This window comes from Anoplopoma fimbria, chromosome 3, assembly GCF_027596085.1.
Source record: "Anoplopoma fimbria isolate UVic2021 breed Golden Eagle Sablefish chromosome 3, Afim_UVic_2022, whole genome shotgun sequence".
In the NCBI taxonomy this organism is placed as follows: domain Eukaryota; kingdom Metazoa; phylum Chordata; class Actinopteri; order Perciformes; family Anoplopomatidae; genus Anoplopoma; species Anoplopoma fimbria.
In genome coordinates this window covers 24,519,579-24,543,992 of record NC_072451.1, presented here as the reverse complement: position 1 = coordinate 24,543,992, position 24,414 = coordinate 24,519,579, and the positions used below count along the sequence as shown (strand labels likewise).

General features: G+C 41.9%; 1 protein-coding gene across 1 annotated transcript in view; it reads right to left on the bottom strand.

The window, feature by feature from the left end:
- Positions 1-1,357: 1,357 nt before the first annotated feature.
- LOC129111826 (protein unc-13 homolog A-like) overlaps positions 1,358-24,414 on the bottom strand; it is a 30,041-nt gene continuing 6,984 nt past the window's right edge. Inside the window, 38 exon segments of the mRNA XM_054623955.1 lie at positions 1,358-2,147; positions 2,442-2,598; positions 2,686-2,772; positions 4,018-4,074; positions 4,382-4,529; positions 4,971-5,051; positions 5,161-5,217; positions 5,921-6,044; positions 6,465-6,608; positions 6,718-6,806; positions 6,887-6,964; positions 7,459-7,536; positions 7,654-7,797; positions 9,249-9,345; positions 9,442-9,568; positions 9,717-9,802; positions 10,486-10,613; positions 10,801-10,935; positions 11,266-11,355; positions 11,621-11,689; positions 11,980-12,133; positions 12,335-12,498; positions 13,300-13,415; positions 13,583-13,752; positions 13,964-14,105; positions 14,295-14,522; positions 15,215-15,434; positions 15,543-15,617; positions 15,734-15,739; positions 16,247-16,325; positions 16,878-16,921; positions 18,187-18,289; positions 18,415-19,132; positions 19,135-19,532; positions 21,900-22,113; positions 23,560-23,589; positions 24,028-24,082; positions 24,292-24,362. Coding sequence (XP_054479930.1) covers positions 1,859-2,147; positions 2,442-2,598; positions 2,686-2,772; positions 4,018-4,074; positions 4,382-4,529; positions 4,971-5,051; positions 5,161-5,217; positions 5,921-6,044; positions 6,465-6,608; positions 6,718-6,806; positions 6,887-6,964; positions 7,459-7,536; positions 7,654-7,797; positions 9,249-9,345; positions 9,442-9,568; positions 9,717-9,802; positions 10,486-10,613; positions 10,801-10,935; positions 11,266-11,355; positions 11,621-11,689; positions 11,980-12,133; positions 12,335-12,498; positions 13,300-13,415; positions 13,583-13,752; positions 13,964-14,105; positions 14,295-14,522; positions 15,215-15,434; positions 15,543-15,617; positions 15,734-15,739; positions 16,247-16,325; positions 16,878-16,921; positions 18,187-18,289; positions 18,415-19,132; positions 19,135-19,532; positions 21,900-22,113; positions 23,560-23,589; positions 24,028-24,082; positions 24,292-24,362 — 5,252 coding nt within the window. The 3' untranslated portion in view covers positions 1,358-1,858.

Below are 24,414 nucleotides of genomic sequence, written 5' to 3'. Positions count from 1 at the left end.
GACTGTGAGTGTTTGCTCACCTTTTTGCAGTGAAAAGTAAAGGGGTTCATTAATGCACATGACAAGACTGAAAACAACAGAAATGCTTGGCGGTGACTCCAATGGCTTCTTTATTTGAGGAAAAAAACTAGCTCTGGTTCGTGCAAATTTGGTCCTAAAGGCGAATAGGAATTCAAGGACAAAACACTTTCTTTCTTATCCAAAATGTGACAAAAGGCTTACACACTTCCAGTGGGAAAGAGGATTGTATGAGTCCATAACTGAGATTAAAAAAATAAATAATCAGAAGTATCCCATTCCGTGGATCTGGATATTGCAGTTGGCGCTCCTGTATTTATTTTGACAGCGCATACATTTAGGGTTTGTAAATTGAATATATTGCTCACAATCTCAAATCCCATTTTGCCAGGTGTGACATTCAGCCCACACACACACACGCACGCACACACACACACACACACAATAACAAAAGACACAACAGTGTTCTCAGGGGGTTTGTTCTTCGTAAAAACCACAAGGTTTTGTGAACATACAAACAAACCACTATTGCCTTAAAGAGATGGGTTTAGTGTGCAGCGATCGGGAGGAGAGTGTCCTCCTACATCACGTGTCCTTTGGGTTTCCTCCATAGTGTCACTCATGAAAGACTTTCTGTGTGGCGGTGTATCTATGGCAGAGAAGGTAGACGAGGGGGCACGAGGGGAAATGTCGTGGTCAATTTCCCCAAAAGAAGCATGGACAGTATGAATTAGTGCGTAAACAAACATCCCAGACCACTAATCCTGTAGCCCTTTTTGGAGTTAATGTGCACTCTAGGGGATTGGATGTGTTAGACACTGGGGTATTGCTTCGTTTGTTGTGATGTGAAGCAAGAATAGTTAAAAAAGAAAAAAGAAAAAGCACATTGTGGCCACTACCGTCTTCTTTATCAACACCATCATCACATATCAGGCTCAGCATGTTTCGACTCCATGATAATGACGGTTAGTCAGGTCATTATTATAAAACCTTATTGTACCAGGGTTATATATGCACCATGCTCACACAGGTAAAATATTGAAAGCCCCCAACTTTTATGTGGGAGGGGGTACGGTTGCCATGGTTACAGCAAAGTGAATCACAGTGTTCCTGGGGTCAACATGCAGGACGTTAGTACACTTAAGAACAAACTAGCAGTGACGTAAGGTCAGTGTTTTTCTCCATTTGGATTTTGGGGCAAAAGGGAGATGACCATAGATCCTTGCCTGAACTCCAACCTACGCAACACATAACACCGGGGGAAGACTACCCAGAGCAAACAACGAGGATGGGTGGGGGTGGGGGGGGGTTGGGGAGAGAAAGACCAACTTACTGGAAGAACAACACACAGTTGGGCAGGCAAGCAGACAGACGGACAAACGGAGAGCATAGCTAAGCACGGACGGCTCTCCTGAAGACACGGAGAAGCAAAAGTGCAAAGTGGTCGTCCTCAAACTTTTCACGTGGTTTAGTTGTTGTTCTGCGTTGCATTATATCACATCTAAATGAACAGCGTATAAAAGGTGCGATGTGTTATGGAAAAGATTGAGTGAAGGGTTGACAAGTGCTTGCTAATGTGAGTCTAACCCTAAACTGAAAGCTTTGAGTTAAATATTCAAAATGAAATATGAATAGTTATAAACATATTCCTTTATGTTTGCATTGATAATGTGAATGTTGCATAATGTATGCAGATATATGTACAATAGAGCATGTGTGTGCTTGTGTATTGCACACAGTTGTTTATCTATGTAGGTGTGACTATTATAGGTGTGCAGAATAGCCTACTTAGTCTCTGGTGTTTGTGTGCACACACGTGTCCTCGCTCTCTCTGTCCCCCTCAACTACGGCCCTCTTCAACCGAGCGCTGGTCCGATTTGAGCTTGACGAACTCTTTCGCCACGTCGTCGTTGTTGCGCTGAGAGAGGATGCGCAGCACCGTCAGGCCCGTCTCGTCCATGTGGACACGTCTGCCCAGCGGCATCCAGCAGGTGACGCTGCCCTTGCTGGCTATGTCCTTCACCTGCACCACGGCCGTGCCCACAGTGCGGTCCTCTCTGGCGAAGCAGTAGTCCTTGACACACACCTGCAGCTCGTAGCTCTCTGGACCAACCTCAGTGCCCAAGGAGCTGAAACAAAAAAGATGTCATGTCCGTGATTTACTTCACCGTTTGCCTTATTGGTGGATTCATACTATTTTTGAATAGTCAAGAATTTTAAACTCTCCAATACGATTGCCTCAGGCTATTCAAGTCTTGAACAGTAAACATACATGTTGTTTTCATCTTATTGTCTTCTCTGTATTACTGTATGGTACTTACTCTGATAATGTTGCACTGCAAGTTAACTCAACTTATTTTGTAAAACTAGGGTGAAATCAGAAACAAAGATAATCAAATCCGGCAGAAATGGGTGATACTCACAACTGGAAGCTCTCACTGAACTTTGGTGACCAGGTGTTGTTCTTGGACTTGGTGGCAAATTTCCTCTTCTTGTCGCTGAGGTGCGGGCCGATGATGCAGACCTCCACGAAGGGCCTGAAGCCCTGAGCCTTCCATTTCAGGTCATTAGCAGCCACCACTGGAGGATAGACGTAGGTTAAATTAAAGAAGTAAAATGTGAGAAGAAAATGATGACAGCGTTGCTGTCTGCTCAGCTTTTTTTTACCTTTGACACTGATCTTGTGCTCTCCATTAGGTTGGGGTAAAATGTCCACGCACATGACCACCTCGCCAACTGCATCCACTCCAGAAGCTGTAAAGACATAATGAGTAATTACTCAGTTGAGATTGTGCCAATTTGTCTCAGGCTGGCCATAACTAGTGTTTCTTGTAGTCCAGAACGTAGCACAGCTGGGATATAGAAACATGCATCACTACACATACATAGACACACACACACACACACACACACACACACACACACACACACACACACACACACACACACACACACACACACACACACACACACACACACACACACACACACACACACACACACACAATCTTATTTCTTATAAGTTTAAGAGAAAATGTAACTTACTTAATAGTCACTGTTTTGTTATGAGCTTACAATTTAATTTCCATGAAAGAAAAGTCACAACATGCTTGTGTATACTAGCACAGCATTGGCCACTTTTTGATCTTGGCGCTACTGGCAAAAAAGAGAATCGGGAGGTAAGCTGTCCAGATGTTTGGACTATCTAGCCTTCTCCTCCTCAATAGCAGAGCAGTAGGTGAAAGAATGCACCTCTAAAGTTTGTTCATAGTCCGAAGCAGAGGAGGGTGAAATGCTCTGAGTCTGGATGTGACCTATGCATTTGACCGCCTCCCCACCTGCGGTAGTCTTTTCGGAAACACGTCCGTACCTATGTAGTTTTACTATGTCGTTTTTTGACATTTTTATGGCATAATATAGTAAGAGATTTTTTATGGCATATAATACTATCAATATTTTATGACATACTATAATATCACTTCTTTTTATGGCATACTATACTACGATATTTTCATGACATTTTTTTAATGGTATTGTTATGGCATACTATTGTTTTTTTTGTTTTTTTTAATTTTTATGGCATACTACATTTGATATACTATACTATCGCTATATATTCTGACTTCTTCTGACTTTTTGATGGCATACTATGACATTTTTATGCCTCCGCGCCGGCAACAGCTGTATCTGGAGGCATGTTTTTTTGAGTTGCCCGTCCGGCTTCCGGTCCATTCTCATGAACGCAAGGGAATTGCTTCATATTTGGCCCTAAAGCCCACTTGGGGTACATCCCAAGTCTCTTATTTCTGCTATGAGGAGCGAGGATCGAGGGGCAAGGAGGGATCTCTGAGGACCCAAGAGCGAGGATGCACGAGAACAGCCTTTCAGGAGGTGTTATCTTTGGTTTCTGACAGTATGATCACAAAGATGTCTGAGCTGATGCTGCTGCAGGTTGCTGGGGGGGACATGCAGACGTTACATTACACTGATGACTCATACCTTTCTCTGGCGGTGTGTCTTCGTTTGCCGTGCACCTGACCCCTTTCCCTCCGTGGACTGAGAGGAGACAGAAGAAAGTCAGCAGTCAGCATCAGAGGATGGCAACCAAGTGTTATTGTGTACAACAGGAGAAGTGAATGTATACAAATAAAAATAAAACGCAAAGGAAAGTGTTATGGCTGATTGTATAAATACCTAGACAACTATGGTGTCCATAAGCAAAACATTTAAAAGTATTTTAAAGTATTTAACACTCATGTTTTCTTCTCAAATAAAACCATCTGTGGGCATTTAGAGTTATACTGTGTATAACTAAAACCATTTTTTGCTGGTATGGGGGTTTGTTGCCATATGAAGTTCGTACCCTGAGCGCTCTGTGAGAGGACAAACTTCCTGATGAGCTTGTCTGTGGCCTGGGTGTACAGAGACAAGGCGTAGCGCAGAGACTGCAGGTCTGGACTCTTTTCCAAGAACGTCTTCTTCAGGCCCACACCACCGGCATGGAAGTATTGCTGCGTAACAGATATGACGTGACACACGTATTGTGAATGGGTAGACGTCAAGTGAACATATAGAAAGACAGACAGAGGGAGGGACACAGAGAGCTCCTAGTGGGCAATATACAACTGTGACAAAACTGTTTTACAACTATTTTTCCCTACACTAATGTACACAAACATGATGTTTATGATGTTCAAAGTAACATGTTGTGTTTAGAAATTGTCCATAATTCATTGATTTATATTTGATTATATATTATATTAAACTGTAAGGTTGAAGAGCATCCCATTTTCCTAATTTGGACCCATAGAGCCACATACACAAACTCTCTGTTCTTTTGGTATTTCTTCATGTTAAGCAACCAGAGACCAAATTAAATATTGTATAAGTAAGAAACAAGAGCACCAATTTCCCTGCCAGCTGTTCTGTTTGTGTGACACAGCATACGATACCTTAATAGTGTCCAGTGCCAGCTCTATTACTGCACACTGTTTAGGACTCAGAGCTTTGGCCTCCTCTCGGCCCATGTGCTCCTGCAGGACAGATCAAACAAAGGAGTCAGTCTATAATAACGGATACCTCTCAAATGTGGTATGTATTTTTCGTTAATTCGTTTGGTTTGCCGCTTTTTATCTTCATCACCTTGAGCTTGGAGAGCTGGCCCAACTCCTTAGCAGCGTTGAAGATCATCTGAGTGCCCTGTCATGGAAAGCGAGACGAAGTGAGTAGAGAAAAGAGCGAATCAAAGGGGTGGTGTTTGAGAGATGTGCAGTTGAGTGAGTTGTGAGTTCAGGAGGTTTAGTGAGGACGGACAGCAGCATATATAAGAAATGAGTTTGTAGAGTGAGGGGAAAAGAGCAAAACATCAAATTCTATGCTAATCTATATAGATTTTAAATAAACATTCAGAATAAACAAGCTGTATCTTGGGAGAGAAAGAAGGTTTTAGTGCTTTGGTGTACGTTCAGTCAGTATTTTCAGGGACTCATAGGCAGCAACGTGCTGCCATCTAAATCAGGTTTGATGCACTGATATCCACAGAGAGGGAGAAAGAATTGTAAAACAAAAAAACAAAAGCTATTGATGGTGGTGTTAAGGCTCCCGGTAAAAAGTGGTTCTTCATGCAGACAGATTCTGCAAAAACACACACGTTCACGCATGCGCACGCACACGCACACACACACACACACACACACACACACACACACACACACACACACACACACACATACTTACAATAACCTAAGAAAGGAAGGAAGGGAGAGAGAATGGGGTAATGGCAGGATAGATGGGTTAATGTACAATAGCAATGAAGCAAAGCAATAAAAGGCACTGAAATTCAAAAGCAGAGAAGAAAAAAAAGATGAAGAAAACAGGAGTGAATGTCTTTTTTATCACATACCGTCTGGTCAGTGAGCGTTGGAAGCACAATTGTTTTTTCCATTGTATTCATCACTAGTTTCCACAGCTCCTTCAGCACTCTCTTAAGGACAGTCTTCTCACAGATCTTAGCAAACAACGACAGGCTGAAACACAAAAACACACAATGTTTCAACTGACCGACATGATGCCTTGTTAACGTTCATAAAGGTTTTTACAATATATAACCAATTTGTTAGACTTGGTATCATTTGAAGTTTTTTGATACCAGTGTCAGAACAATACTTGAGTTTCACTTTCTAAACAAGACTTTTTTTCAGTTGCTTATCTTAAGGAAAGTCAATATCTTCTTAAAAAAAAAAGTATTCCTCGAACAAAATATTCAATGTTGTCTTAGTAAAGGAGGCCATTCAAGAAGTGTCCCTTAAAAATGGTAAAATTAGGATCTCGATGAAAGAAAGACTAACCAAGACTAAGAATCACACTAAAACATTCAATGACAACTTCTGAGATACATTCAATCAATTATTTAACAGTATTGATGTTCAATATCCAGTCATACTTACTTGCTGTCCAGGAAGTCCATTATGGGCTGCAGGACGTTGTCGGCCTCCTGTACCACGCTGCCGTTGGCGGGGACGGTCTGTCCTTTAACCTGGGCTAGGATGTCACCCATTTGCCTCACGTTGTCCTCGATCTGTGGCTGGAAACTGAATCACCACACAAAAAGAACAACATGCAAACAGACTTTGAAATCAGCAGGAGAAACTGATTGCAATACATCTTACTTCCACGCAGGAATCAAACAGACACACCCACCTGACAGCAAAGATGCGGCTAAGATCGTCCATAACGCTGTTGAGTTTGTTCTGCAGCTCCTTGAGGAAGTCACTAGCCTCCAGATTGAGCTGGAAGAAGATACATGGGATGAATACAAGAACCATGTTTTGATAGCACAATTACAACAACAGCATGTTTGGAAACTCACATCTTTGCCTCCCATGGCCTCAAACATCTTCTCCAACTGAACTCTGAGCTGCTGGATGTTATTGATGATGATACATGGCTGAGGGGAGAAAAAGAAAAATCGTTACACACTTCTCACTCCCTTTCCTCTGTCTGCTCCCCGTGTTTCATTGTAATCAATCGAGGTTAGTCCTTCTAACTTTTTTATTGCTTCTCTGGCAAAAGAACTCTTGGTGATGCAGGTCAGGAGAGCAGGAGTTTTCAGTAATTACTGCTTCTCCAGGGGCTCCTTGTCTCTCTGGGAGAGCAGCCCACTTTTCCCCGAGCCTACACCACATTCAGCAAATCACACAGCCCTAATTCACTTTGAAACAGTGCAACATGAGCACGGCCATAACAATGAAGAGCCGTTTATTCTGCTAGAATTAATCAACATGACCACATACACCAATGCTCTTGATGGAGCTCAAACTAAACCATTATTTCAGTCACTGCAGTTTAATCCGCTGACAGATATTTCCATCTGCTACCTTGTAATTCCAAACTTTTAAAATCATTGGATGTCCTCTACTTTAAAACATTGTTAACACCTACCACTTTCTCCTTCTTGACATGATTTGGAAAGTCCTTTTCAATGATGTCAGCGTAAGACAGCAGGACATTGCCAATGGTCTAAAATTAAAAATAAAAAAATGAATTAAGGTCACACTTGCGGTGAGAAATACATTGGGTTAAGAGTGACTCCTCAGGTAAAGACAGTCTGTGAGAGCATTAGCAGGTGCAGGTCACCTTGGCAAATCTCTTCATGTAGTTGCCAACGATCTGGGGGTCGGGACACTCCAGTTTGCGGATGATTTCAAAACTCTGATTGAGCTGAGAGAACACGTCTACCACTGAGCAGGAGAACAATGCATGCTCTGATGTAACCTGGAACTGCAGAACGAGAAGAAAAAGGGGGAAAAGTGTGAACATGTGATGCCAAGCACAGTAATCCCATTACAACTAAGTGAGGAGTTGGATTCCTCCGAGGGCCACCCGTGGGAGAAGTTCACGGTGCTGTTACACATCTTTGACAAAGAAACTGACCCCTTTTTTTACTGCACGTGACTGTGATCAAAAGATTTATGAGGTGGGTCCTCTGAAAACCTTTGGATGAGATAGATGGGGGTTATTAGAGGGTTATGACGAGTAGCAGTACCCTCATTAACAGCTCGGCCATTAGTGAATAGTGTTATGGCATGTGACTGGGCCTGGGGGCTGCTGTTTTCGCTGACACAGGGATGCAGAAGCTGCCTCTGGCGACAGTAATTGGACCCAAAGGAGTCCTGACATATGAGCTGGGAGAATCTTCAGCTGCTTTGAATCGACCTTCTTGCTGTGTGGATATGTAGGTGCGAGTGAGACTGAGTATGGTATGTGTGTGTGCATCTGCACTTCTCTGCCTTGAAGTTTTTTTTCATTTGCTTTTGGTATTGAGTCATTATTGATTGCCTTGAGGCCTTCAACCTGCTCTTCTCAGCCCCTTGAATGTGATGAGTCAGGACAAATGGAGGGAGCTGCCTGAATTTGCATGAGAAACGCATGAATACATTTTATAAGAGGGAAATGCTGCAGGTAGGAGGTCAGATTTAAGCTTTCATATGGTATTTTATTACCATCTCAGCAGAATTGGATTGTTGAATTTTAGTCAAACTTTAGTCTGCCATGACTGCCTGTTTCTCCCAAAACTCTTTTCTCCACATTTTTCCTGCACATTTTGCTTTGGAAAGCTCACATTGTTTATTAAAGGAACGGTTAGACATTATGAGAATATTCTTGTTTCCTTTTGATCTGTAATTGGATGAAATGATACCACTGTCATGTCTGTGCAGTAAATAGGAAGCTTCCACCTGCAGCCAGCTTCTCTTAGCACGAAGACTGAAAACAGTCTATTGGAAGTCACTGCACCCTACCAAGAAATAGTCAGTCACCACCAGTAAAACCAGTAAAACCAGTGTTGTTTTCACACTTTTTTTGTATGTATGCAACAAACAAGGAATAACAGGTTGATTAGTGAGCTTTAGAGGTGCTGGTAGGTAGATTTTGTTACTTCTGTTCAGAGCAAGGCTGGCTGTTTCCCCCTTCCTTTATGCTAAGCTAAATTAGCCAGCTGCTGATTGTATTTTCATTTTTTGAGTGGTATCATTCTTCTCATCTAACTCTTGGACAATAAGGAAATAAATGTTCTTCCCAGAATATCAAAAGTAGTCCTATAAATAAAAATGAGGGCAGGAAACAACTTAAACCAGGCATTTAAAATGGAACATTTGAAAACTAGGAGTTGCAGAAATGCTAGCAACAGAGTGTTGCATTTTACTATAAAGGATGTAGATGAAAGCAGTTACCCCGTCTTTTTTGTCCCTCTCCAAGGCTCCATGCAGGAAATCTCTGGACACTTCTTCATTCTCGTCCAACCACATGACGACAAATGGTTCAAACCAGCTGCAGGAAAAGGAACGAGCAGAGACAACATGAGTCTTTGTGCCAAAGAGGCAGCTGTAGGAGAAAAAGTGTGGATGCTGTTTGTATGATACTTACGCTGGATATTCAGGTACGTGCTTCTGGAAAGTGGGCAGCTCCTTGCAGTACTCATTGTAGAGCCACTTCACCTTGAAGTGCAAGTTCATATAATCTGCGCTTTTACACAGGCGGTTCTTCTCATGCTCTGAATATCAAAGAGAAACAAAGAATGAGGAAAGTTCCATTTCATCACTCTTTTTCCTTATATACAGTAGTTTACACATAAAAAAACACACTCATCCAGAAACTAATGACTCCTCTTATTTATATCCCAACAACATACAAACACCTACCCTCCATGGCGTATCTCATATCTTGTGCAAACATGTTCCACATGACTTCGGCGCTGATCTTGCCCACGTTCAGTTCCTGCGGAAACCTATAAGAGGCAGTACTCAGTCTTTAATCCAGTAATGGTAATCTATTATTTAACCCAGCCTCATTTTTATGTAACTCCATCAGTGTTTCTTCTGTATAGTTTTTCTATATTAACAAGACACAGTTATCATCTTTGTAACCTAAAACAAAGCCAATAAGTTCCTTTAAATTCATAATCATAAATAATAAATGAATGGATTAGAAAAGTAGCATTTGATCCAAATCAAGCTACCCCCACCAACCAAAGCGGCTGTTGTACAGGAATGACTTGTCTGTATACAAACAGGCTTAGGGTCAGTGTACATTGCAAGTGTAAACATACACAGAATATTAATACAGAAAGATATTGTTGTCATTGTTGAACAATTTGATTTTTTTGTGTTTTTACAGGTTTATATTCTTAGATCATTTAAGTACGTTTTTTGATTAAGAACAGTTTTGATTTCAGAACTGAAAGTTGCTTCAAAACAAACAAAGCATATATAAGAGAAACAGGCAAAACATTGTTAAAAAAACAGCCCAACACTCCTCTCCTTATAATCTATTGCTTTGCCTTTTTTTTAAACAAATCCCATAAAGCTAATCATAATTCTTAGTTTTTCCTTGACTGGCCTTGAAAGTTCCAACAGTGCCTCTGCATGCATGATATGAAGAGTTAGGCCGATTGTATGAACAGAGACTCACTGATTAAGGCAGTGAGTGTAGGAGTTTTTGTCCTCCTCTATGATGGAGACGATGAGGGTGATAAGTTTGGACCAGAAGTCCAGGTTCTTGGTGCTGGGGCCCTGCTCATCTGGAGGGACTGCCTTTGACTGCAGACAGAAAGAGGTTATGGATTTATATCGTTAAAGTTAAATGTATCAAGAATTTCTTTGCAGTGAGAGCACAGTATCGGCATATACGGCAGTATAATGCAATGGCATCATTCACAAACACACATATACACTACTTTTGTTTCACAAACACAAACCAAACACAAACACACACACACAGACGTACAGGGTCTGTCTGATATTCCCTGTTGTAGAGGTCGTGGCAGTTGTTGAAAATGTACTCGTAGGTGGAGTTGAGACAGGCTTTCACGCAGTCCTTCACCACCTGGCTCGCCCTGGGGGGACTCTGCAACTCCTGAACCTGAACACAAATGTTACGCAAACTATGGTTAAATCCAATTCACCTCAAAGAGCTGTCAGACACACAGCCTCACCAAGATGTAATCTTTGTAGGACTTTAACCATAAACTCACTGAGTTGCACAAATCCCACCGAAATACATTAACTCCTAGATGAACACTCACACACTCACAAAGAGTTATATGATAATAGCTTATGTTAGGATAGGGTAATGTTATGCATATTTTCAGTTCATGCCTTAGGCTACTTTCCAGAAAGTACTTGAAATTTGTTCAATGTTACTGTACTGTAAAAAGGAAAAAAAAAAGGTGCAACTTTAAGTCATCCTTACCTTCATCCTAAAGAATGTGATGCTTGTCAAGAGATCAACTGTAGACTTGAGGTCTTGTAGTCTTTCAGGACTGCTGGCAGGGAAATTATTCTGAAAGCACATTCGCAAAAAACAAACAAACTTAGAGACAGCTAGAGTCGTTTTTTTCTTCTTCAAGTAGTATTATAAAGGAAATAAACATCATACAAAACAGTGACCAGATTAAAACAACATCATTTTCATTTCATCCCAAACACAGAATAGACATTCCTATACATAGACCCACAGAAATAGCACAACTGGAGGTGGATTGCAGCAGTAAGTAACTTAGATGTAAAGTGTGTCGCATTTGTGATGACAGAGAAGCAGTCAGTACCCGGTACATGGACAGGTCGATCCTCAGCGAGTTGTGCAGCTGATCCAACAGTTTGACAAACCTCTCCTTCTAAACAGGAAAAGAAACAAAACAGAATAAACCACTCAGAAAAACACCACAGCTGAAAGATTATTTGTTACCATTTAACTACACAACCCCTAGGCTGGAACTGACAAGGCTCAGCTGATTGGACATTTGGAGAAGTAGGCGGGGCCGCATTAAACTGACTTTCAGCTACAGCCCAAGGGACCAACAGCTAGTCATTTCTTAGGAGTTTTTAAAAGCAATGTTCTGATGTAAAGCATTTTTTAGTTTATGGGGCCTCTTGTAGAGGTCACATATATGAAGAAGAGACTCACGCCAAAGTTTGATGCAGCAAATCTGTCCGAGGCAGAAACATTGTTGGAGGACTGGGTGGTGTGGGCGTAGTAAGCGTTGATGTTGGCAAGCAGGGTGCTCATCACAGCCGGCACTCCTGGGCACATGTACTTAGATGACAAGCAGGCAAAGTGGCTGTGGGGTGGAAGTGGCAAAAAGAACATTTATTGCATTTACTTACTCCTGTTACCCATGTATTGAAAAAACAAACAATATCTAATCATTATCTCCCTGTTTTAAACAATTGAAATAAAACCAATGCTTCTAACTCAGGATATGATCTTTCTTATTTAACTTTCAAAGGTAAGCATTCAGAGTAAAGGTAGAGGGACTGACGTCATGGCCTGGTAGATAGACTCTACTCCATATCTCATGGCGAACTCATCCACTATCTCTTGAGCAGTTTCCTCAAAATACACCTTCCAGGCATCATCTCCTTTGGCATCAGGGATCTTTACCACGCCGCCATTCTGCTCCTCAGTGGTGTACTGAAACAGATGCTGAAAAGAACAAAAAAGATTGCATCTCAAAATACATCTAACCAGAAAGATAATAGGCAAGGTCATACAGATCTATTTACGAGGCCTTAGATCTACGGTAAGTGTTAATGCTTGGACAGCCAGAAGCCTGAATAAAATCAACTGAGTGACCTTGAAGTAACACAAAGCAATTTATTCTTGTGGAAGACGTTTGAATGATCTGTTTATCTAATCTGAAATGCACATCCAGCTGGTGTAAGGACACGAGAAAGGGGGAAGATACATTTGGTTCAGGTAAACAGTCTGAGAAGCTGATGAATTTTGAATGGTTAAGAAATTTAAAACAACAGAACAAACATCTACTTCTTTTTTCTCTAATACAGCACAAAGTCAAACTACCTGATTTTGAGTTTTAAGTTCATCAATTTAACACAGCTGTTTGCCAAAGCAGTTCACAGTTCTTCACTAATTTCAGGATTGTCACTCATCCCCTTCTTACAATCCTGCAGTGTAACAGGATGATATATGAAACTGTGAAATAGTCTATTGGACCTCATGAGAGTCTCATATGAATAACTGTGGAGAAAATGTCTGTATAATTCCAAACAATGAAACTGTTTAACTTTTACGACAGACCTGATGTTGGCGATTTAATAAAAAAATAAGGCAAATTTCCCAGGGTATAAAGGTTTGGTTGTGTTAATATGAAACTTGAACTAATTACCTCACAGAGTTGCTCTTGCATATCTAATGTTGTATTTCAACTGCAAATAATCCCAACAACATTTAGAAGTTTTCCAGCAGATGTCCACTTAGACTGACCTCATGTAGACAGGTGTACTGGACATGGTAAGGAGCAACCGTCTCCTCTCCTTTGATCTCCACACTGATGTGCATCCGGATGGCTCCTGACACAGCAGACTTATCCGTTCTCTTGTCTGTCCAAAAAAAGTAAGATATACATGCTTTCTTAGTTGGCTGCAATCTGTTGTATCTACAAGAGACAAGCATTAAATGATCTGTTTCTTGGTCTGTTATCTCTGTGTGCTGCTCCTCTCATCCGTCTCTAATTCTCCAGCGTATTTTCTCTTATCTTGAAACTCACCCAGGTTGTACCAAACATCCATCTCCCCACTCAGAGTCCGGACTTCGATGATGGTCTGGCCCAGGAAGTCATCACTCTCACGTTTAAACCTCTGTTTCACACGTGATTTGATGTCGTCATCCTCGTCCCACACGCGAACCTTGATACGGTCAGACGAGTTGTGGCATTCACTGTGTAAGGCAGAGACAAAAATTGTTGTCAACGGAAGAAATCAACCACTGTGATGCAGAGGAACACCTCATAGTGGTGGAGGAAACAAGGAAAAATAGGGTGTGTCTTAAACAAATTTTCTGAGATAGAACCCTAAATTAGAGCACTACACCATCCAATACAGTGACATAAAATGACATATCAGCATTTGAAACATTCCACTGTACTCACAAATGAAAGTTTTCTTCCCAGACAGGGTTGAGGTTCCCATAGATGGTCTTAGTTCTCTTCTTGGTCTTTCCGACTTGAACGGTTACATAAGGGTCACTGGAGCCTGTTTTGTCTTTAGCCTGCAGGCCCTGAGCACAAACCACTGAAGAAGACACAGTAAAACATTTAAACAATTACACATACAACTGTCTGACTTATATTTATAATGTAATAGAATTGTTGTTTAATATATCAATAATAACAAAAGAAAACAACAGCCATGATATCTAACATCAGAAACAGTATGTCACCTTATTTACCATCTGTACAACATATGACACCCATAACTCACCGGTGATGCTGATCTTCGCTGACCATTTAGAGGTCCCATCAAGCACGCTCTGCTTGATCTGTTTCATTTGCGTGCCATGTGTTGTTTTGTCAAGGGCGAACACTTCCAGGATTAGCTCAAAGATTTCTGGTTTGTTCCTCTCTCGGATTTTCATGCGGTCCTTCAGGACCATGATGATGTTCTGGGTTCGGTCCTCCGCTCCGTGCTTGGAGCTCTTTTCTGCAGCTCCTGATGAGACAAATTAATGAATAGAGGGATTTAGGAAGAATTAATAGTGTTAAATATGTTCAAGGCAATATGGCGCATAGGCTAGCAGCTTAGCTCCTGTTCCCCTGCAACCCAAGATAGCAACAAATCAATTTAGAAAAGCTTTGACAATTCTTGGCCAGGACTCAAACCCCAAACATTCCATTATTATGGCGGATTGTATCCACTTAACCTCTGATCTGGTCAAAAAAAAGTACATAGTCAGAGAGTAAAAGACCAACAGATGTTGTCAAGATCTTATGAGACTCTTTGGAGACAGCAGAGCGATGAATTATGCATTGCATAGATTGACTCCAAAATCAGTATGGGAATTGGATAAGTCAGCCTGTGTGGAGCTGAATTAGTCAAAGCAGTATGGATGCAAAGGCTATGGGTAGAAAAGAGAGGAGAGGAAGGGGTATGACAGTGCATTACTCAAGAGATAAATTGGAAAGGAAGAGGGAGGAGAATGTGAGAGTGGATAGAGGACATGAATAATGGGATGTCAATCGGGCAGAAGGATTCAGAGAAGGAGCTAAAATAGTTTTAGGGTTTGTGTGGAGGGATGGGTATGTGTGTGCCAAAGTAAAAATAGATGCATATATTTATTTTATAAGTGACTCTTTGCGCATGTGTTAAAAAATGTATGTGTGAGTCCATTCTGCGATCCTTACTCTGCAGACAGTCGGCATTCAGCAGATCTTGGCACTTATCGTGGCATTTGACGCCGCACTCAGAGCAGCGCATGCCTTGTCGGGCGATACCCCAAAGCAGCCCCTCGCATTCGTAGCAGTAGGTGGGGGTGGTCGCTGTCCACACCTCAAAGTTGTGTGGAGTAGTGGAGGAGATGGGGTAGATCAGAGCCTGCAGGGTCTTTTTATAAACATGGCTTTTCTGCAAAGGGCACGGAGGAGAGAAATGCGAGTTTGATACCAGCAGTGATTAAAGGTTGGAACATCCCTGAACAGAATTGCGTAGAAGAAGTGAGATGAGGAAACCCACTAGCTCTTCATTGCCGAGAGTGGTGGAAGCCATGGCGGAGGTGATTCCAGCCTTACGAGAGCTCTGCACTAGAGACTGTGGACAAGAGGGCAAACAGAACCAAACAGCTTGAATGTGAACTACACACTGGATTTCATATTTACAATTGATCTAGAGATGAATACATTTGTAAGGGATGAACAAGCACTAACCATTGCCTGATGAGTCCAGGCAGTGACGGAACAGAGGAGGAGAGGAGACAAAGACAAAGAAACAATACATTAGGAATTTTAAACAACGAGCTGTACAAATATTTATGATGCATTGTGTGTGTATGTGTGAGACACTTTGGAGTTTAGGGCAAACCTGTCAGATACAGAGAACGGTGTAACAATATTGATTAATTACTGTAATTATATTAACACCACAGATATGCAAGCATCAACATATCAAGCGTATCACAGCTGTGTAAGGGATATCAACATGAGTAGCCTTTAAGAGTATATTCACTTTGGATTATAAAAAAAGGGACTGCAGTGAAGTTTTCAGAGTAAGAAAAACTCACTATATCTATAAAGCATTTCGAGACAGGAATAGATATTATTGTTTTAGAGTAAACTGAGACTCAGTGAAACCGATAATAATTGTAACAAGAATGATTCCAGGGCACCTCACAATATTGGTCAACATTATTGCTTGTATGTGTCTCAATGTTTGTTTCTCACCAGATCTCTGACAAGAGGAATGGCTTTCCTCTTGCGTAGGTCAGGCATGCTGTCAATACTGTAGAGTGCACCTCCCACTCTGAATGAGAAAGGAATGAACCATTATGCATTCATATAAATATGTTCATCAATATTTACAGCAGAGTTAACAATCATCAAAAAGTCTTACTAGGAAATTGTGTTTTGTTACTATGGGGCAGTAATTCCCTCCATCATTGTTCCTAACGCTGCTCACATCAAGGACTTTACTGGAGAGTTAAATTATGCAGACTGACTCGTCTCTAATAGTGGGAATGACACTCAATTGCTGGGGTTTTTTTTTTGGCTAACTTAGCACTTATTCAGTATGCAGCCTCAGTTCCACTCTGAGGTCTGCCTCATCTACAAATGACCTGCCAGCTAAGTCGGGGCAGCCCACTGCATTCAATACTCACTGGCCAAATGCCATAAACTGAGCCTGAACAGAGGATTTCCAAACTAAAGAAGGGCATTTTCAATCCAAAGCAGTGGGGGCAGATTTCCACAATGATCCGAGGATAATTTCAGTTGATTTTATGGAGTTATTGCATTAGCTTGACCAATATACGTAAGAGAAAGTATATTACTTGAGGAACTGACAGCAGACACTCACCCTCCTTTACCAAACCACAGCGAGCTGGAGGTCTCTCCTCGAGCCTGAGAGAGAGAAACAAGAAATGTCAGACTAAGAAACAAGCAACCTTAAGTTCATCCCTGCAGCCTTTTTCTGGCATTCATTCACTGTATAAATAAGGACGCATCAGTAGAGTTTAGTTATCCGATTATGAAATAGCAAAATTTAGTATGTATTTTTGCATCAGTGGTCGAATGTGGGCTGGGTCAGTATCTCTGAGATGCCCCTCACATTTTGTACAACTGGGAAATAAACCTGCCCAGACTTGATCCATAGGCAAGCACACCAAGGAACTAAATAGGAACCAGTTATTCAGTTAATGACACCCTTAGTCATATCATTGGAGATTACATACACAGGTATTGCATCTTTGAAAAAAAGGGCTTCTCCTACATTTTGAAATGAAATATATCTGATGCAGTGTGGCTTATAATCAGACTGGATGACAGCTCTTGATATAAAAGAAAAGATCAAATTGTTGTGAAGATGAATGAGCATAGTGAAGTTGCCCGTTTACACAGGGTGAGAAAGTCAACAAGACATATTTTGCACGCATCTCCTTCTTTCTCTCAAGCATCCAATCCGGTTGTACCTACCCGTCAGCATGCTCCAATGATGGCCGAGCAAAGTGCATGCGAGTGTCACTATGGCAATGACATGAAACTGGAAAGCAAACAAAGTGGGTTTCGGCACAAACAAAAGAAATAAATAGACAAACAAAAAGAAGCCAAATGTACAAAAACACAAAAGTGACACACATCAACATAAACATCAAAACAAGTGATTAATTATCTGCACTACTGAATTCAAAGGTAATGAATAGCAACATAATATGTGAATAAAATATGCAAGTGAAAACTGATCAAGCAAAAATGAATGTGTAAAATTATATCAAGCAGTTTTGTCAAGGAGTGGTGTGGTGCTGCACCTCAACTTAAAATAAAAAGTTTGCTGTCCGTCGAGCCATCAGTATTTTTATTTTAAGGATCTAAAAGGTAGCAGTCATAGAATATGAAAGAGGTTAAGACTGCTTTCTGCTGTCTGGCAAAAAGCATGATCAAAATAGCACTCGAGAACTTACTGTTTGTACTTCACATAAATAATGCACCGCACATTCATATTTCAAGAACTTTGTAGACACTTTTAGAGTCCCTTGAACTCGGGTATATCTTTTAGGTAACAGGGTGGAACTGAATCAGGTCTGCAGCTCTGGGATTCGGACTGGAATGTTGTGGAGGACTGAAGTAGAATTTGGAGTGAGGGTGGTGGTTCAAACCAGTGATCTTACCTCCCGAAGCTGATCTAAGACTTTATTGTAGAGCCTTAGCCAGTTCTCTTTGGCTCTGACAGCTGGATCCACTGGCTCTTTGGGCTCCTCTATGACAGGAGGACTAAAACAGAAACAGTTTCTGACTTTTAGCAAAAATGTCTTTAGTTGATAAATGTACAGTATATAATTGGTGGTAAACGTGTTGTTGCTCTTCTTGATCTGATTCCTTTCAACCTTCTCCCCTACCTTTCAGGCAGCATCTCTTCTTCCTCTACTGGTGTCGGCGGCCTGCTCTCTTCAAAATGCTCCTCTTTCTCCTCCATGGAGAACGTCTCCTCTGGCTGAGCAGGGGGTGTCCTGGCCTCTTTTTCCATCATCATTTCCTCCTCTAACCATGGCTCTTCCTCCAGCTGGAGAGCCTGGTCCTCAGGGGCAGCTGACTGTGTGGTGGCAGGACCATTGAGATGGGATTGAGGCTGCCCAGAGGATTGGGTCTGTTGGGAGGAAGGGCCCATGGCAGTCGAGGGGGGCTGGGAGGCCGAGTTTGCCACGTTGACTGGGTTGGATGGAGGGACAACAGTGGCTGCAGCAGACGGGTGTTGTTGAGATACGGCTGAGGCTGGAGGGTGAGACTGGGCGGGCTGCCCGGTGGGAACAGAAGACAAGAAGGTAGATGCCAAGCCTGTGACTGCAGCAGTTAGAGGTTTGGCCATTGAGAAGAAGGAAGTGGCAGATGGGGCTGGCTGTGGCTGTGGCTGTGGCTGTGGCTGAGGCTGTGTTTGTGGCTGGGGCTGTTTAGGTGGTTGGGCTGTTGGTTGACCAGAGGGGGGCTGTGCTGATGGGGCCACACCAGGTGGATGAGACTGGTTGGCTGTTTGGTTGGGGGGTTGAGTAGGGGGCTGCTGTTGGTGTAAAGATGGCTGTTTCTCCAGAGGAGGTCTGGAGCTGGGTACATCCAGAGTTGGGGGGCTGTTGACGTTGGGGTGGGGGTAAATGGAGGCTCCATGTCCTCACTGAGGGTCCCCTCCAAGTTGTACAAATCCTCCTCATCATACATCATCTCCTCATCCTCATAGAGGCCCTCCTCTTCTCCCTCATACAGTCCTCCGTCATCCTCCTCATACAGAGCCGCCTCCTCTCCTCCGTCTTTGCTGTAGCCGCCCTCATCGCTGTACGCCCCCTGGGTCTCATCAGGGTCCCAGTCTGGAGAGCCTTTACTGTAGCTAACCGAGGAGTGGCAGGAGTGGTAAGAGTCGTTCTCGTCGTAAGGGTCCCTCTCTCCGTACTCAACGCCATAGTCCTCCTCGCTCAGCTGACTGCTGCACCGACTCAGCTCTGCAGAAGATGCATAGCTCCCCGACGGACTGAAGGGAGGGGAAGTGAAGAGGAAACAGAAAGGGTTAGGGTGCAAGACTGCAACATGCCAGAAAAGGCTAATTATTAAAGTACTTAAGAGGGATCCAGTTTTTAAATTAACGTAGAGGCGCTTTCATTCAGGTTATTATGTATACATGTACACATGTGAAATTAATGGGTTAACCTCACTTAATGAACCATAATCCCCAAACTGCTTACAGAGCACTTTATTGGAGCACTCAATGGCTTGTACACTTTGCAATCTATCGGACAGCCTTACTAAAAACTTTTTCTACATGTCTTTGGGTGGCCAGGAATAATGTTGATGGCTAATCGATGAAAAGCACTGGGGATACAAGAGTACCAGACAAGCAGCGAGAAATAGTGCAGAACAGAAAGTTGAGAGGCCTCCAGAAAGCTGACAAAAGAACAAGAACAAGCATCCAGAAATACAACGAACAGGGCAAAAAGTATTTATACTCCTTGATGAATGGGGATATTAAAAACAGAATAGAGGCACAGAGAGGAAGGAGGATGGTTGGGGGTAGAGGGAGATAATTAAGACAAGAAGGGAGTGGTGAGCACATAGACAAAATAAGAAGGATAGAGCACAGGGAGCGATTGTAGAGAGCTGAGAGGAAAGAGATGAAGAAGAATGGGCAGGGGTGAGAGGAGGTTGCCCTGTCCAATACACTCACCCAAGCAGCTAATCTTATGTGCAGTATTGACTATTAGATTGCCAGTTGAATAATTCATAAAGCAAGCGGTGAAGGGATGCATAGTTTCAATACCAGTCTGGGAGAAATATGTCAATACAAGCTGAGAAATTAAACATTATTGTAAACAACTGTGAAAGAGAAATAGCAATTGGTCTGTATGACCCAATGAAGGACTCGCATACACAAACAGGGCATGGCAGAAGTTCACTGCCTATGTGCATTCACTAATGGGAACTTCTTCTTTGGACATTTTGACAGGTCACAGTAGGAAAAGCAGAGCTGTAAATAATAAAAAAAATTATGATGGTGACCAGGTCAGGTTGTTTGTTGAAGTTTCCTTGATGTTTGTAATCTGCCGATGACGGTAGTGTCATCTTCAAGACTGTTCTCTTCATGTCAGGGGTAGCAGGTGTGGGTTTACAGTGTGAACAGGAGGGGCTGCTGGGGAACCGTTTCTTCTCAAAGCATTTCATCAGAGAACGGGTGAGTGCCTCATTGCGGTGGTCATTTAGACTACAGAGACTTTAAAGACACAGGGACGATGATGGCTGTCTTAAAGCAGGTGGAAACTCTCTCCTGCTCCAGTTTTAGTGTCCTGGTATTGTGCATCCTGGCACACTGTCACACTGTCATGGCTTACTGGGACACTCAAATAGAATAGAGCCATTGTTAGTGTTATTGGTATCTCCTGTGCTTTACCTACTAAGTCAAAATGTCTGCTGTGAAAGAGGCCTAAAACATATGGGTATCTGGAGTGCTTAACAACCCACAAACTGTGAAATAAGACAACCCAGTCACTTTTCTGTGGGCTGCTTAGAACAGAAAAGATGTGATTCAACAAGCCATTCACATTTGGCTCCTTTTCCTATGTCACATGCAGGCGCATTAGAATACACCGCCAAACATCTGTTAATCTCAATTCACGGCTTGAGAACTACATTTGCAAAGTGTGCCATATTTTTCTGGTAAGCCAATCAGAGCAGATTGGACTTTGACGGAAGGGGGGCTTAAAGAGACAGGAGCTAAACTGGAGCGTTTCTTACAAAGGGACATACAGTATGAGAATGAATGTTTTTTTTAAACATTAAAGCATGTAAACATTTTTGAGTAGAAACCCCAAAATACTAGCATGAACCTGAAACTGAATAATGTTTCCCATAAAATGGGAAATGTAAAAAAAATAGCTGTAACAGTTGAGAGGGGTCATAAAGTCAGCAAACTAACTAAGAAATATCAGTTACACAGAAATATCTAACAATATATTCTAAAGTTTGCTAACATTAGCCGCCATAAGCTAATTACTATACCAGACCACATGAGGTGGAAGCTGCAAAAGTGTTTTAAATGTGGCTATGGTGCATTTAATTGCTTATTAATTTAGGTTTTCATTTTGTTAAAGGAAGATTGTATAATTTCTTGTTTTATAAGCTACAAAGTCTTACAATAAGCTGTTAATTAAGCAAAAATGACAAACTGTTTCCAGCTCAAATATGAGAATTTGCTGCAGTTTTCTGTTTTAAATCATTGTGAAATAAATGAAAGATGGACATTGTTCTGAATTTCTTATAAATAAAACAATTTATCAAACAAAACAAAAATTGATGATGAAGATAATCATTACTTTAACTTCCTACTAACACTGAAGCAGGTACACACCTGACAGTTCTCTGATGTTGGTAGTCGAGGTCATGGCTGTTGCCAGTGCTCGTGTAAGTCAAGCTTCTGGAGCTGCGGTGCTGGTGGCTGATGGGATACTGGTGGACAGAGGCATTGGGCTGGGAAGTGCTGTAGTAGGGAGGGGGGATGCTGTTACTGGTTTCACTGCGATAGTCGCTGTCCCTGTCGTCCACAGCACTGTCTGGGTCTTCATCTGCACAGAGGTACATACGCATGGCGAGAGGATAAAAAAAAAAAATCAGCAGTCTTTTAGGTTTCCTAGCAATGTGCAGTAATAGGAGAAAAGAAAATCAAGAGAAATATATAAGAAAGTGAATATGAAAGAATGACGGAATGAAAGTGATAATCCCAGTTGACGACTTGTCATGTGGCACAGAAATAAGAGGCTTTAATCAGCACTGACCCAATCTTTTAGTACTATGGTAATTACAGATAATATAGATGAGATGGCAGCATTCCACTAATGAACCCCTATCAGACCCACATAGGTCATTCAGAGTGCATCCATACATGAAGCACATGATGAACATCATCATCTTAACAGTTCATAGATCCAAATCCTGCTCACTGAGGAGATGCTTTATTTCTCTGTGGTGTCAATAGATCAGAGATTAACATCCCAGAGGGAAGTGGTGAGAGACTTTAGCAGTGCTGAATCAGTCAAATGTGAAACCAGCATCTATTAATCATTCATCATTATCCATCATTGTCTCTCACACTTGGATGAAGGCGGCTGTTGCACCGCTTACACCTTCACTGTCATCTGTCCAGGCATGTAAACAATAATTAAAGTCATCAAACTTTGTTTCTCCCTTCAACCCTGTCTCTCTCTATCTCTCTCGGTCTCTCTCGGTCCCTCTCTGTCTCTGCTCACCATCTATGATTACCCCACTGCTCTTTCCCTTTACCTCTGTGTGAACAGAGATGAGTCTCTGCAGTTGTGTGGGTGAGTCTGACAGACACTTATATAAGACCATCTGCTAATCACAGCAAGAGAGAAAAAGATAGACGGAGAGTGAGGGACAGAGAGAGGTTTTTTTTAATACATGTATGTATACCTATGTCCTCAAGGTTTCTATGTGAAGTATGGGCAGTGCAGTCCATTTGTATTTGTACAGTGTTTGAAATAAAACAATGAATGATGTAAAAAGGGTCAGTTCACCCAAATTACTCTGGATAATCCACAGACTTCGTAGTTTTTGATTTGGACTACTTTCTACCAAAGAAATAGTCCCTATGAGAGCTTTTGCTAGTGAGGCTGCTTATTATCCAGTGTAACACGGACTGAATGCATGTCTTTTCTAAATGTCTTTTTTTAAGCACCACCACGAGCACAACAAGAATGGTGGCAGAAATTACAGAGATGGATAAACCTTGGCAAATAAAACCAAAACTATCTGCATGACTAGATCCACTAAAAGGTGGGAGAAAAAGCAATGTTTTTGGGGGGTCTTGAAACTTCTGACATTAATTTAACACATATTCCCAATTTATGAACAGTGAAGCAGGACAGTGACAAAAGTCCTACACTGTTCACATGTTAACACTCTCAAATTGAAGCTGAAAGTCAGCATCCTTAAACCTATGTTATTCCCCAGACACTGATGGACTGCACTGTACGTACACTTTGTACACTTACTCGGTTGGTCTCCCCATAGACTCCAGTTACCTGCAATAAAACAGGATGGTGTCAGTATTGATTATAAATTGCAATTGTGTCCAAACATAATCATGCATTTGCACAATGACAGCATCAATGTTCCCACATGGAGCTGGTGAATGGAAAGAGAGCACGGAGGGAGTGCTGAGCCTCCAAGTCTTTCCACCTGCACCTGACAGCTGGCTCAGCATGCTTGGCAGACTGGGCCAATAGTGGAAACACAGCAGCATCCTGTTGGAGCTCGCCTCCGGACATCTGATACCCTTATCGATCCTTTACAGTGCAGCAATCTTTTACCATCTAACACACAACAACTCATGTGTGGTTACACGCATTACGCACACACTGAGCTTAAGCAATCTAATTACATCTCAACAGTTAAACACATAATTCTCTTGTTCAGCACATTTTAATGAGGGGCTTATACAAACAGTGATTGTCACTTACAGCACTGGGTTCCTGGTACACGTAGAGGGCGTTCCTGCTCCTCCTGGTAAGAATACTGGAGTCAGACAAATATAAAACTTACACCATGAAGAGGTTAACTTGTAATCAAAATGTATATGTTATGCCTATATGCAGGATGTGGAGAAAGTGAACAGTTTCATCTTCTTATGTATGATATAGTTATTCCCCCAATTAATCATGTTGCCATGCTCCTAAAATGTGAGTATATGCTGGGGTATTAAATCAAATGGGTTGACAGCTTACATCTTGGTCCCTCATGGCATTGAGCTGCTCCAGTTTTTTAGCCCAGTATCGTGCCTCATCCTCTGGGATATCTGAAAACAACAAGCCAGACAAACTCAGGTGGCAAAAACAACCCTAATGAGG